At 39.3% G+C, this 13,507-nt stretch overlaps 2 protein-coding genes across 3 annotated transcripts in view; one reads left to right on the forward strand and one right to left on the reverse strand.

Moving 5' to 3' along the window:
* The window catches only part of dctn3 (dynactin 3 (p22)), a 37,954-nt gene that overhangs the window by 2,305 nt on the left and 22,142 nt on the right, over positions 1-13,507 (reverse strand). Inside the window, exons 2-3 of one of the 2 annotated variants that reach the window (XM_062422798.1) lie at positions 4,481-4,610; positions 1,167-1,251 (exon numbers count right to left, since the gene is read on the reverse strand). In XM_062422798.1, coding sequence (XP_062278782.1) covers positions 1,167-1,251; positions 4,481-4,582 — 187 coding nt within the window. In that variant the 5' untranslated portion in view covers positions 4,583-4,610. Of the gene's footprint in view, positions 1-1,166; positions 1,252-4,480; positions 4,642-13,507 lie in introns of those variants that run through there. The other variant, XM_062422797.1, reaches the window with a different exon arrangement.
* Positions 6,109-13,507, forward strand: part of atg5 (ATG5 autophagy related 5 homolog (S. cerevisiae)) — a 42,586-nt gene continuing 35,187 nt past the window's right edge. The window contains 5 exon segments of the mRNA XM_062422796.1: positions 6,109-6,177; positions 6,554-6,743; positions 8,486-8,613; positions 11,170-11,248; positions 12,063-12,225. Coding sequence (XP_062278780.1) covers positions 6,636-6,743; positions 8,486-8,613; positions 11,170-11,248; positions 12,063-12,225 — 478 coding nt within the window. The 5' untranslated portion in view covers positions 6,109-6,177; positions 6,554-6,635.

Here is a 13,507-nt window from a genome sequence, read left to right on the forward strand (position 1 = left end):
GGACGATAGCGTCGGATCACTTTCAGAGAAACACTGACAGCCAATCAGAATCCTTCCTATAAACCAGGGGTGTCAAACATGAGGCCCGTGGGCCAGAACCGGCCCGCAGAGGAGTCCAATCCGGCCCACTTTCCTTCCTGTCTTCTTATCCTTCCATGTTTCCTTCCTCCCTTCCATCAGTCCTTTCTTTCTTTCGTTCCTTCCTGTCTTCTCTTCCTTCCATCTGTCTTTCACTCCTTCCTTCCTTCCTGTCTTCTCTTCCTTCCTTCCTTCCATCTTTACTTCCTCCCTCCCTCCCTCCCTCCGTTCCTTCCTTCCTTCCTTCCTTCCTTCCACCTGTCCTTTCTTTCTTTCTTTCTTTCCTTCCTGTCTTCTCTTCCTTCCGTCCATCTGTCTTTCCTTCCTTCCTTCCATCTTTTCTTCCTGTCTTCTCTTCCCTCCTTCAATCTGTCTTTCCTTTCTTCCTTCCCCCTTTTTAATGGACTGGCCCACATAAGATCAAATTGAGCTGTATGTGGCCCTTGAATGAAGATGAGTTTGACCCCCCTGCTATAAACCATACAGCAGCCTGACAGCCAATCAGAATCCTTCCTATAAACCATACAGCAGCCTGACAGCCAATCAGAATCCTTCCTATAAACCATACAGCAGCCTGACAGCCAATCAGAATCCTTCCTATATATATCATACAGCAGCCTGACAGCCAATCAGAATCCTTCCTATAAACCATACAGCAGCCTGACAGCCAATCAGAATCCTTCCTATAAACCATACAGCAGCCTGACAGCCAATCAGAATCCTTCCTATAAACCACACAGCTCCCTGTATTTTGCACACTGGGGTTAAAACGCCCCACATTGCATATTCATTATGGCATCTTTTTAAAAAATACGCAAGCCTCAGTGCGCCGCGTTCGTAGATCAGCTTGCACATTTTTATGCAGGTGACGTCAACTTTACACTCTCGTTTTTTACACATGCAAACCTTTAGTGAAGCAGGCATGAAGTGTGGACGGCCTTTTGGTTGAATTTAAGACCCTTTTTTTCTCCACTTTGCTGCAGTTTTAACATTTAATAGCAGGTTTTTTTTTTCATATTTGGGTTTCGATGATGAATGTGAAGTCGTATGTCAGAGCTGAACTAACTAATTATCGGCCTGTGACTCACTCTTCTTGTGCAGGATCTTGACTCGTTCTCTCTTGTTGGCCGTGTTGGTCAGACCCGCCTGGATCCTGACCAGAGACTCTGCACACTGCGGGACAAAGAGCACATAAAACAAAAAGGAGCCATTAGTGCTTATTTTATGAAGTTGCCGTGTGTCGCCCCCCTGAGGACTGCTGAGGTAATTACACTGAAAAGGAGATTGAAGACACATGATGAGGATGTTCAAGCAGGATGATCTGAGAGTCACAACACCACCAAGATCATCTTTTTGGGTTTTTCCACCACAGTCTCACAGCGGTCTCGCTCTCTGATTTACTGCAAATAACTTGTGACGACCCCCCCCCCCCCCCCCCCCCCCCCCCCCCCCAACACACACACACACACACACACACACACACACACACACACCTCCTCAAACTAACAGAAAAAGCTGTTGTTTTCTCTTTTCCTCTTTTTTTTCTAGCTTCTAACTGAATCTCATTGTTCTTTTTAATGTAGTTTATCTCCCATGTTTGTGTTTGCACTTACACCATCTGCCTTATCTTAAATTATCTTTACATTTTTACATTTTTATCCTACATCTGGGTGTTTCATCATGGCAGATTCATTACTGATTGATTGAAATATCGGCCTTATTTTACTGTCCTCATCAGTTTCAGTCATATCAGATTCGTATTGGCTGGGCAATATATTGAAATTATATCGATACCGTGATATGAGGCAAGATATCGTCTTAGATTTTGGATATCGTAATATCGCAATATGTCATCAGAGTTGTCTTTTCCTGGTTTTAAAGGATGAATTACGGTAAAATATGTAATTTTCTGAACTTACCAGACTGTTCTGTTATTTACCTTTTACCCACTTTGTCATTATATCCACATTACTGGTGATTATTTATCAAACATTTCATAGTGTAAATATTTTGTGAAAGCATCAACAGCCATCTGTATAATATTGTTGTAATATCGATATCGAGGTTTTTGGTCTAAAATATTGTGATATTACATTTTGTCCATATCGCCCAGCCCTAGTGACAACCCAACATTTCCTGTTTTATTCCCTGCTTCAAATTAAAAGCATTTACGTGACAAAATCACTTTTATTATGAAAAATCTGTAGAATAAATTAATAACTGAATTAGTGCAGCTGTTATGTAAAGCTACAATAAAATTAAAAAAAAACTGCATCTACACACAACAAGATCTGGAGATATTTGAGCTATTTTTATATCAGTGAATTTTTTTGGTAATATTTCAAGGAGGAGAAACAGCTGCAGTGAGACGTCTGATACTAAAACGTCACAACCTCCAGCAGGTAAACAACCTCTTCAACCTTTCCATGCTGCGTGATGGAAAAACACTGAAACACTGGACAGTTTTGACTCCGGTGCTCTCGGCATGACTCAGCACCGAAACTTTAGATCTCTGCGAGTACGTCGAGAAACAATACAAATACGTTTAAAACTGTAATTTAAACTCAAATCAAAACACGACAATTATAAATGTAAAACTCTATTTAAATAACACACTGTGGCACTTTCTCCACCACTGAAGGAAAATAAGAGTACTTCAATGCCTCTTTTGTATGTTGAGTGTTTTTCACATCATGTGATGCTCTGATGTCTAACTCTGAGGCTCAAAAGGACGACATCATCTTTTTTCTTTTAGGCCTGTCTCCTACAAAATAAGCACATTTAATATTATCAGTAACAGTTATTAAATCGTCTTAAATCAAACTTTTATTGAAGTTATTATTATTTTATGAAGTTTTACTGTTTTATTTGAACTGTTTTCTACTTCTTTTAATGTCCTCTTGTTTTATCCTCATTTACCTACTGATTTTTATTATTTATCTGTTTTACTTTGCTGCTTTTATGAAGCATTTTATAACATGGATTTGAAAGCGTTCCCTATAAATAAAGATGAATTGATAATTATTATAATAAATCCTTGAAAGCGTTGACTTCAGTTCATTATTACACTCAATCCTCAGAGATTTAAAATGTGCTTGGAATAGATAATCATCATCCAGGCTTTTACTTTTAATGAGTGCTTCTCTCTCTGCTTGTTGACAATGGATTTTTTTTTTTTTTTTTTGTCGATCATTTAAATTATTAAATCTACAAATTGTTCCAGGACAGCAGCCTCCTCTTAGTGTCATTAAATAGCTGCAATGATTAAGTCGATTAATCAATTACTATTTTGATAATTGATCATTCTTTCGGAGTACTTATTCCTAGAAAATAATGTCTAAATGTTCTTGCTCCAGTTTCTCAAATGCAAATATATTCTGTCATGCTGAGCTTTGCTAAACTGTGATCGACATTTTTCACCATTTTCTGGTCCAAATAACTAATAATCAACAGATTAAAAGGACCAGTTCACCAAACCAGCATTCAGGTGTCCATTCCTCACCTTCCTCCTCCTCCTTCTTCTTCTTTCTTTCTGTCCTCATCTTTCTCCTCCTTCTTGTTCTTACTATTTCTCCTCCTTTTTCTTTCTTTCTTTCCTAATCTTCCTCCTCCTTTTTCTTTCTTTCTTTCCTAATCTTCCTCCTCCTTTTTCTTTCTTTCTCTCTTTCCTCACCTTTCTCCTCCTTTTTCATATTATTTCTTCCTGTCTTTCCTAATATTCCTCCTCCTTCTTAGTTGTTTATTCCTGTCTGTCCTCATCTTCCTCCTAGCTTGTACTTTCCTCATCTTCCTCCTCCTTCTTGTAGTTCCTTTCTTTCCTCATCTTCCTCCTTCTTCTTACTCTCTCTTCCTTTTCTCTCTTTCTTTCCTCAACCTCCTTCTTGTTCTTTCTTTCTTTCTTTCTTTCTTTCTTTTGAACGACTGAAGCTTCATATTAGCTTCAGATCAACTTTAAAATACATTTAATCCTCCATCACTTCCATTGTAAGTGCATTATGAAGGGATCTTCTAATGGTTAGTATGAACAGGAGGAATGATTATAGCAAGAAAAACACAATTAATGTTCATTTTAGGCTCCTGACTGTTGCTTTAAGACAGACTGTAACATTGTGAATTTGTCCTTTTAATTGATAATTAAAACAAAAACAATCATTAGCTGCAGCCCTGCTCAGCTCAAATAACTAAATGGCTCAAATAGCTGCAGACCATGAATACTGAGACTCATGCATACACTAATGTTTAATAAAAGGACTGAATAGATGTCATAATTGTTAATAAAACATAATATAAATAGGCTAAAGTGTATAAAATGAACAACAGGGCGTGCACTCATTAGCTCTGCCAGGCTAACAGCTAGCAGCTAACTTAGCTCTTAAAAGAATAAACATTATCCAGATCAAACCTTTGCTTGTTTTCCACTTTTGTTTCTCCTCTCTCCGTATATGCGACCCTCCAGCGCCTGCAGACGCATCTCCAGATTATCAGTCTCCAGTTGTTTATCCATTATTTGAAGCTACTTACAGACACAACAGAGAAAACCCTTAAAACTAGCTTGGTGTTATGGTTCGAACAGTGACCGTGTTATCTGGTGACGCTCAGTTCTTCTTCTATTGCGATTTAACAGCAGCTTGCATCCAACATGTTGCACCACTACTGTCATCTAGTGGATTTAAACTCCTCCTACCACATCACATAGCTTTCACACTCTTGCCATCAGCCCAGTTAATGTAAGAGATACAGCAACAAGCATTTTCCATCCCCTCCATCATGTCCTTCCTTTCTGATGTGTATCTTTCTGCAATTGACTGGTGCGTCTTCTATGGTTTCTGGTTTCCTGACAATATTCAGTTGGATGTTTCCCTTTTAATATGAAGAGTCCTGTTTCAATCTGCTGTGTCCTATTCTTAATCTGGTCATTATTACCTCCTCCTTTCTGTTTCCTCCTTCTGTTTCTCTTAATACTTAATCTCTCCTTTTTTTATTGAATGTAGATGCCTTCCTCTTACTGCTGCTGCCACTCATCATCGACCTTCTTCCATGCTATACCCTTTCCCTCTGATTTGTCAAAATCAGAGTTTAATTATAGTATCTAGGCTATGTTTTCCTTTTTTAACAGCTTGTTTGGCTAGTTTATCCACATAATGCCAATGTGGTCAGGAAACTAAATGAATGTAACCAAAGTGCCTTTTCTAATCAGTTGTGAATACTTTTCCATTATTCCATATATCAGGTCTGCCCCCTCCAAAGCCACCCAAATAGCATACACCTCCACTGTACATATACTCCAAAAATTTGACATGTGTTTACTTATTTCTAATTTGTCACTAGGGATCGAAACTGCTGAACCTGTTTTGTCTGTTATCAGATCTTTCGATCCATCCGTAAACACTTGAACATAATCTGTGTATTTACTCTCTGTGTAATAATAAAACTCAGTCCTTAAATCTGCATTTTTCTTTGCTGTCTTAACTTGCAATAAGTGCAAATCCACTACTAGTGACTCTAGTATCCACACAGGGGTTGCAGGCCATATCACTGTTGGATAAAAGTCCATCCCATACACTCCCAACTCTCTTGCATCACTGTCCAACCAAAGCTTGATGTTATTGTTCCCATGTTTGGGGGATATATTGGAGTGTGTGGAAGCAGTGGAAGGGGGCAGAACATGCTTGTTGAGGTATATCTTAAAAAGAACTGGGCTGATGGCAAGAGCGTGAAAGCTATGTGATGAAGAGGTAGGAGGAGTTTAAATCCACTAGGTGGCAGTAGTGGTGCAACATGTTGGATGCAAGCTGCTGTTAAAAACCAATAGAAGAAGGGTGTTTTTGTTTAAATGAAAATGTACAAACTGCAGACCCTTTTTTAAAAACATGTAAGATATGCCATATTTAAATATACCCTTGCAAGTGATTAATATGTGCCTATAATGTTAAAAGCATGTTTTTTTCCCCCATTGTTATTGCAGTAAAGAGAGCAGCAGCAGCAGCAGTCGCTAGAGGCTGCTAATCAGCTGATTTCACTGTGTGACAGCTGAGCATGACAACACAGACCGACACGGCCTTGTTTCCATTCAAGCTGACTGCAAAACAACACCAAAAAGTAAGGTTTTTCTTCTATTATCACCCTCTTTTATCCTCTCTCACAAACATGCACCACTTATCAGACAGCTTTATGCAGGAGGGGTTTGCACATTTATTCAGTGAAAGGCTTGTTTTTCCTTTTTTCCTCTCCACTAGCTCACCTAGCCTCTCATGCTAAAGTCAGTTTTGGATTAAAAGCTGCGTAGTTTGACAGTTTTAGGAGTCTAGCATTGTGTGTAACTAAGTAATAACTCATCTGATTGTTTATTAAAGACAGATCTGGGTTTATAAGAAGCGGTTTTACTTGTGTCTTAATGCTGCATCGCCTGTTTTTTTAGGTTTTGGTGAAAGTTTGTGTGCAATGCTAACCAATGCTGTGCTGTGCTGCTCAACAGGAAGCTGCCTGCATTTGGACTTGAGGATCTGTGTTTTGTAGCTGTTCCTTCTTCTTTATGTGCCTCTGGGAGCTGCAGCAGCATGGCAGATGACAAGGATGTGTTGAGAGATGTTTGGTTCGGCCGGATCCCAACCTGCTTCACCCTGAACCAGGATGAGATTACTGAGAGAGAGGCCGAGCCCTACTATGTAAGTGTTGCTACTTCTCTGAAACTATGGGCACAAACTTTGAGTCCTAATTTAAATGGTGGTGTCCTAAAACAACAGTCAGGAGCCCAAAATGAACATTAAGTGTATTTTTCTTCCTGTAATCTTCCTTCCTGTTCATACTGACCATTAGAAGATACCTCCATAATGCAAAATCCACTAAATGTATTTTAAAAGTTGATCTGAAGCTTCAGTCGTCCCAAATCAAGTAAAAATAAATATAACAATGTTGAGTGGAGATTTTTTAGATGGGATGTTCTGCTGCTTTTCATTTATGATTGTCAAAAACATGCAATTTTAAAGGACTAGTTCGCAGTTTTTCAAGTCTACTTTAACAGTCATGAGCCCAAATTGAACATTATAGTGTGTTTTTCTTGCTGTAATAATTCCTCCTGTTCATACTGACCATAAGGAGATCCCTTCTAGGGTTGGTAGTCGACACAAAATGTATTTAAAAGTTTAATCTGAAGCTAATATGAAGCTTCAGCCGTCCAAATGAGTCAAATCAAGTCTTTTATGTTTCAACGTTGCAGTGTTTTCAGTGCCAAAGTCTTTTTGTTAATATACTTCCACCACAGCTCAACAGGGAAACACTATAACAACACTATAATAACTATAACAATGTTGAGTGGAGCCTTTTTAGATGGGAAGTTGTGCTGCTTTTCATTTATGAGTTTGTCACCCCACACAGGAGTGTAGTCACGGTTACGTAGCTTCGCCGTTGCTGCTACTTGTTAAGGCTACGGAGGCTCAAAGACCTCTCATGGTTGCAGTGATTCACAATTAGTGGAAAACCTATTTTATAACATGTTTTTACACCACCACTGATTGCTGTTAATCAGCTGGGGATCAACACCTGCAGCAGAAGACATTTCCATCAATCAAAAAAGTCAGAGAACTATAAAAATAAAATTAAAAATAAAACATGTGCGGGTGAGGTAGAAACCCACTCTGAGATAATACACAATAACAATGCAAAGTGAAATAACAAAAATAAATGTAATTTACTTAAATAATATGACGTACAAACAATGCAAAATAAAATAAAGGAAAACAGCAAAGAATTGTAAGTTAAGTACAAAATGATGTACTTTTGTATTCATCATATTCTATAAAATGTTCTACTGGACCATAAAATAGTGATTATGAATGTCTTTTTTTTATTAGATTAATTTATCTTATGTCAAAATTGTATTAATTTATTAATGACGGGGAATTTATTAATGTGAGTTGGTGTAAAGACTAATTATGAGTCAGAGTCAGAATATGAACAGTATGTAAGGGTTAAATAAAACTGAGGCTATTCAGGTCCCTAAACTCTCTACTGAGTGAACTCTTTTAGTTATATAATATGTGATTGATTATGACAATCAGGTACAGTATATTTCCACATTTAATGATCAGAAATCATAGTTTAATTCAGATTAAGTATCTAAAATGTGACATTTATCCTGAGTCTTTATGAAGCCTCCACAGGTGATGAAGAAGCAGATGGTGAATGTTTTTCTGAACTCTTTTTTAAATGCTTTCCTTTCTTTCTCTGTGGATTTAGACCTGAATGCACAAATACGCACACAGACAAAGACTAAAAGCACCTTCTGCTTGGTTGTTAATGTTACAAAAGCTGCATGAGGACACTCTAAATTTAGCCCGTCGCAGCATTCAGAAACAGGCCGTACTGTTTTAATAATGTCTCTCTCTTGTTCTCTCTCTTCCTGTCCCAGCTGTTGTTACCCAGAGTGAGCTACCTGACGCTGGTCACAGACAAGGTGAAGAAACATTTCCTCAAAGTGATGAAGACCGAGGACGTGGAGGAGATGTGGTTCGAGTACGAAGGGACGCCACTCAAATGGTGAGAGACTGATCCGATTGGTAGATGAAGTGATTTTACTAATTAGGATGGAAGGAAGGAAGGTAGGAAGGAAGGAATGAATAAAGGAAGGAAGGAAGGAAGAAATGAAGGTAGGAAGGAAGGAATGAAGGTAGGAAGGAAGGGAGGACGGAAGGAAGGAAGGAAGGAATGAATGAAGGTAGGAAGGAAGGAAGGAATGAAGGTAGGAAGGAAGGTAGGAAGGACGGAAGGAAGGTAGGAAGGAAGGAAAGAAGGAATGAATGAAGGTAGGAAGGAAGGAAGGAAAGAAGGTAGGAGAGATGGTAGGAAGGACGGAAGGAAGGTAGCAAGGAAGGAAGGATGGTAGGAAGAAAGGAAGGAAGGAATAAATGAAGGTAGGAAGGAAGGAAGGAAGGAAAGACGGAAGGAAGGAAGGTAGGAAGGAAAGAAGGTAGGAAGGACGGAAGGAAGGTAGGAAGGAAGGACGGAAGAAAGGAAGGAATGAATGAAGGTAGGAAGGATGGAAGGATGGAAGGAAGGAAGGCCGGAAGGATGGAAGGAAGGAAGGAAGGAAGGAAAGACGGTAGGAAGGACGGAAGGAAGGTAGGAAGGAAGGAAGGAAAGAAGGAATGAATGAAGGTAGGAAGGAAGGAAGTAAGGAAGGACGGAAGGTAGGAAGTACGGAAGGAAGGTAGGAAGGAAGGAAGGAAGGGAGGACGGAAGGAAGGTAGGAAGGAAGGAATGAAATGAAGGTAGGAAGGAATGAATGAAGGTAGGAAGGAAGGAAGAAAGGATGGAAGGACGGAAGGAAGGAAGTAAGGAAGGACGGAAGGTAGGAAGTACGGAAGGAATGTAGGAAGGAAGGAATGAATGAAGGTAGGAAGGAAGATAGGAAGGAAGGACGGAAGGAAGGTAGGAAGGATGGAAGGACAGATGGAGGGAATATTTACCCTAACAGCTGAAAACATTGGTTAGAATATAAGAAAAGTAATCAAATATAATAAGTTACATTACTTTGATTAATTCATTGAAATAGTTACATTACTTATTACATTTTAAATAAAGTAACTAGTAATCTGTAATCTATTACATTTCCAAAATAACCTTCCCAACCCTGCTTATAACCATAACATCTTCTTTATTAGAGTTTAAATACAAACACTCACATCCTCTAACAATATACCAGTCAGTTCAAAGCACCTGCAGCTCCACAGCACCGTCACTGGGAGTCCATTCATTCACAGCCAGCAGCGAAGCATCAGCTGGTGTGTTAACCACGAGCTTCCTGTCTGACCTCAGTTACAAAGTATGAAGTTCTGCCACAAGGCGTCAGTGTTTTTTACTACAACCCAAGTGGACGTTTTTAGCGTCACAGTCGAAGGGAAACAGGAACAGACATTTAATAATTTGTTATCATGTAGAAATAAATATAACAAAGTTGAGTGGAGCTTTATGAGATGGGAAGTTCTGCTGCTTTTCATTTATGATTGTCAATAACTTGCAATTTTAAAGGACTAGTTCTCAGTTTTTCCAAGTCTACTTTATTAGTCATGAGCCCAAATGAAACATTAAAGCTGTTTTTCTTGCTGTAATCATTCAACTGTTCATACTGACCATTAGGAGATCTCTTCATAATGGAAGAGATGAGGGACAAAATCCACAGAATGGATTTAACCCTTGTGTCGTCCTCCCGGGTCAAACTGACCCCGTCTGTTTTGACTGTTCCTTTTTTCCTCCCTTCCTTCTCTCTTTCTTTCCTCCCTTCCTTCTTTCCTTCCTCCATCCCCCTTTATTAATTTCTTCTGTCCTTCCTCCCTTCCTCCCTCCCTCCTTCTCTCTTTTTTTCCTTCCTCTCTCTTTCCTCCCTTCCTTCTTTCCTTCCTCCATCCCCCTTTCTTTCTTCCTTCTGTCCTTCCTTCCTCCTTCCCTCCTTCTTTCCTTCCCTCATTCCTTCCTTCTTTCCTTCCTTTCCTTCCTCCCTCCCTCCTTCTCTTTCTTTCCTCCCCCTCCCTTCCTCCCTTCCTTCTTTCCTCTGTCCTTCTTTCCTCCCTCCCTCCTACCTTCCTTCCTCCCTTCCTCTTTTCCTTTCTCCCTCCCTCCCTCCTTCCTTCTTACCTCCCTCCCTCCTACCTACCTTCCTTCCTTCCTTCCTTTCCTACCTTCCTTCCTCTCTACTTTCCTTCCTTCCCTCCTTCCTTCCTTCCTTCTTCCATCCTCCCTCCTTTCCTTCCTTCTTCCTCCCTTCCATCCTTCCTTCCTCCCTTCCTTCTTTCCTCTGTCCTCCCTTCCTTTCTTCCTCCCTCCCTCCCTCCTTCCTTTCCTTCCTTCTTCCTCCCTCCCTCCCTCCTTTCCTTCCTTCTTCCTCCCTTCCTGACTGTGTGGACACACTGTGGATTTAGTCCTCCATCACTTTACATTGAAAGCACATTTGAAGGAGATCTTTTAATAGTCAGTATGAACAGGAGGAATGATTACAGAGAGGAAAAATAACCTCTTTCACTCTTCATATGGTCTTGACTTTGACTTTGAGTTGATAGCAACAGTAACATTATATCCTATGTGTGTTTCCTGGTTCAGGCATTATCCAATAGGACTTCTGTTTGACTTCCATGCCTCCAACACTGTCTTACCCTGGACCATCACTGTGCACTTTAAGGTAGGAGGGTCAATGCTGTTGTTTTCTGTGTCCATGTGGTTTAGTCAAATTTAAAGGGGTTAAAATGTGAAAATAAATATATGAATAACTTGCACACATTCTTTATTTGTGGACCCATCATCAAATTTCTGCTTTTAATCCATTTTGAGAGAATATATTCGAGGATTATGGCAAAAATGTCTAAGTGGTGTAACCATAAAAACTTTGTACCAAATAATTCAACTTAGCTTAAAAACAGTAAATTCTCAATAAAACACCATATCAACTAGTTTGGCATGATCTTACATTATAACTTTTTATATTAAATAAAGGTAATGGAATACAATTGTTCAAAATATTACATTTAATCTGGGGAATCATGGAGATCAGGAACCATCTGAAGTAATTATTAGTATAAGTCCACTTAAATACACTGTGGTTACGCCATTTGACATTTTCAGGAGCATTCAGTCTTACTTTTAGTTTAAAAAATGGTGCAAATATAATTTCAAATGATATAAAACCAACAAAAATACAAATGTACATTTTAATAAACCTGATGCTGCTGTTAAAACTATTTTAAAGATATTTTTGAATAATAAACCATATTTATGACCCAGGAACCACTTGCTTACATAGTATCCACAGCATCTCAGTGTTATGTTTAAGTGTATTCTAAATGAATAAGAAAATCTCCTTTAGATACAGTTAAGTGAATATCATGTGAAACCCACAGAGCTTTTAAACCTGTTTTTTTAGCTCATACATTTAGTTTTAAGGGCAATGAATTAAAGCAGCTTTAAAATAAGATGTTGCTCTTGCCATTGTGTGTCAGAATTTCCCAGACAGCGACCTGCTGCACTGCCAGTCCAACTCCGTGATCGAGGCTCACTTCATGTCCAGCATCAAGGAGGCCGACGCGCTCAAGCACAAGAGCCAAGTCATCAACGACATGCAGAAGAAAGACCACAAGCAGCTGTGGATGGGCCTGCAGAACGGTGAGAGAGAGACGCACGCACTCACACACTCACACACTCACACACTCACATTTCAAAGAAAAAAGACCACAAGCAGCTGCTGGGGAAGTGACACACATACATACACACACACACACACACACACACACACACACACACACACACACACACACACACACACACACACACACACACATGCACACACACACACATGCACACAATCATACCATCACACATTCACTCATTAACACTTGATGCACACATGTTGTCTCTTCAGCTTAAACACCTACACACAGATTCACACTTGCTCATGCACACCCTTGTGACCTGACTCATGCATATGTTCTAGCGCACGCACGCACACACACACACACACACACACACACACACACACACACACACACACACACATACACACACACACACAACAATCTTTGAAGTCTCCACCTCCTAAAACCTCTCCCACCCAAACCCACCCACACATCTTCCCTTTCCGTTTCCAGACAGGTTGATTTCCTGTTGGACGCCGGGTTGCGATTGTGGCGTTTTTGCGTAGGTGAAAGCCGGCATTGATGGAAAAGAGGGGGGGCAGAAAGGAGAAGGGAGAGGGGGGGGGGGTTGTGTGAACCTCCACCTTGCTTTGAAAAGTAAAACCCAACATTTGGTGTGAGATTTTTTTGGAGTCACAGCAGGTCAAGTTGATCAAAGGAGGCAACGATAAACGCTTTTCGGCTGGCAGTGATCTATAATTATAACGCCACAATAATGCCGTGTACTTTCCTGAAGCTGAAATGTGCATAAATACATCAGTACTGAGTTATGTGAGGAGTAGGGCTGCAACTTATCTGTTTATTACTTTGTCAATTAATCCATCAATCGAATTTTTACCCACCAGTTCTAAAAAGGTCAGGGTGAATAACCAGACATATTTAATTAAAACACATATAAATTGGGAGTGAAAAGCAGCAAATCCTCTCATTTTTTACATTTTAAAGCTGTAAAAAATAAATATACACATTTCCTTTGATGGACTTTTCCCTAATGCAACCCCAAATATACAAAAATGTCAATAAAATGCATCTTTTTGTTATTTTTTTGTGCAGCTGATACACATTTTTGTGTATAAATGTATAAATGTCCAAATTTGACTTGTTTTTTAATCAGAAAACTCAAAAATCAGCATTCAAACATATTAAATTCTTCATATTCTATAAAATGTCGTGCTGGACCATAAAATAGTGATTGGAAATGTGTTTTTTTCTATTAATAAATAGAATACACTCTTCATTAAGGATTAATCAAA

This window comes from Scomber scombrus, chromosome 7, assembly GCF_963691925.1.
Source record: "Scomber scombrus chromosome 7, fScoSco1.1, whole genome shotgun sequence".
Taxonomy (NCBI): domain Eukaryota; kingdom Metazoa; phylum Chordata; class Actinopteri; order Scombriformes; family Scombridae; genus Scomber; species Scomber scombrus.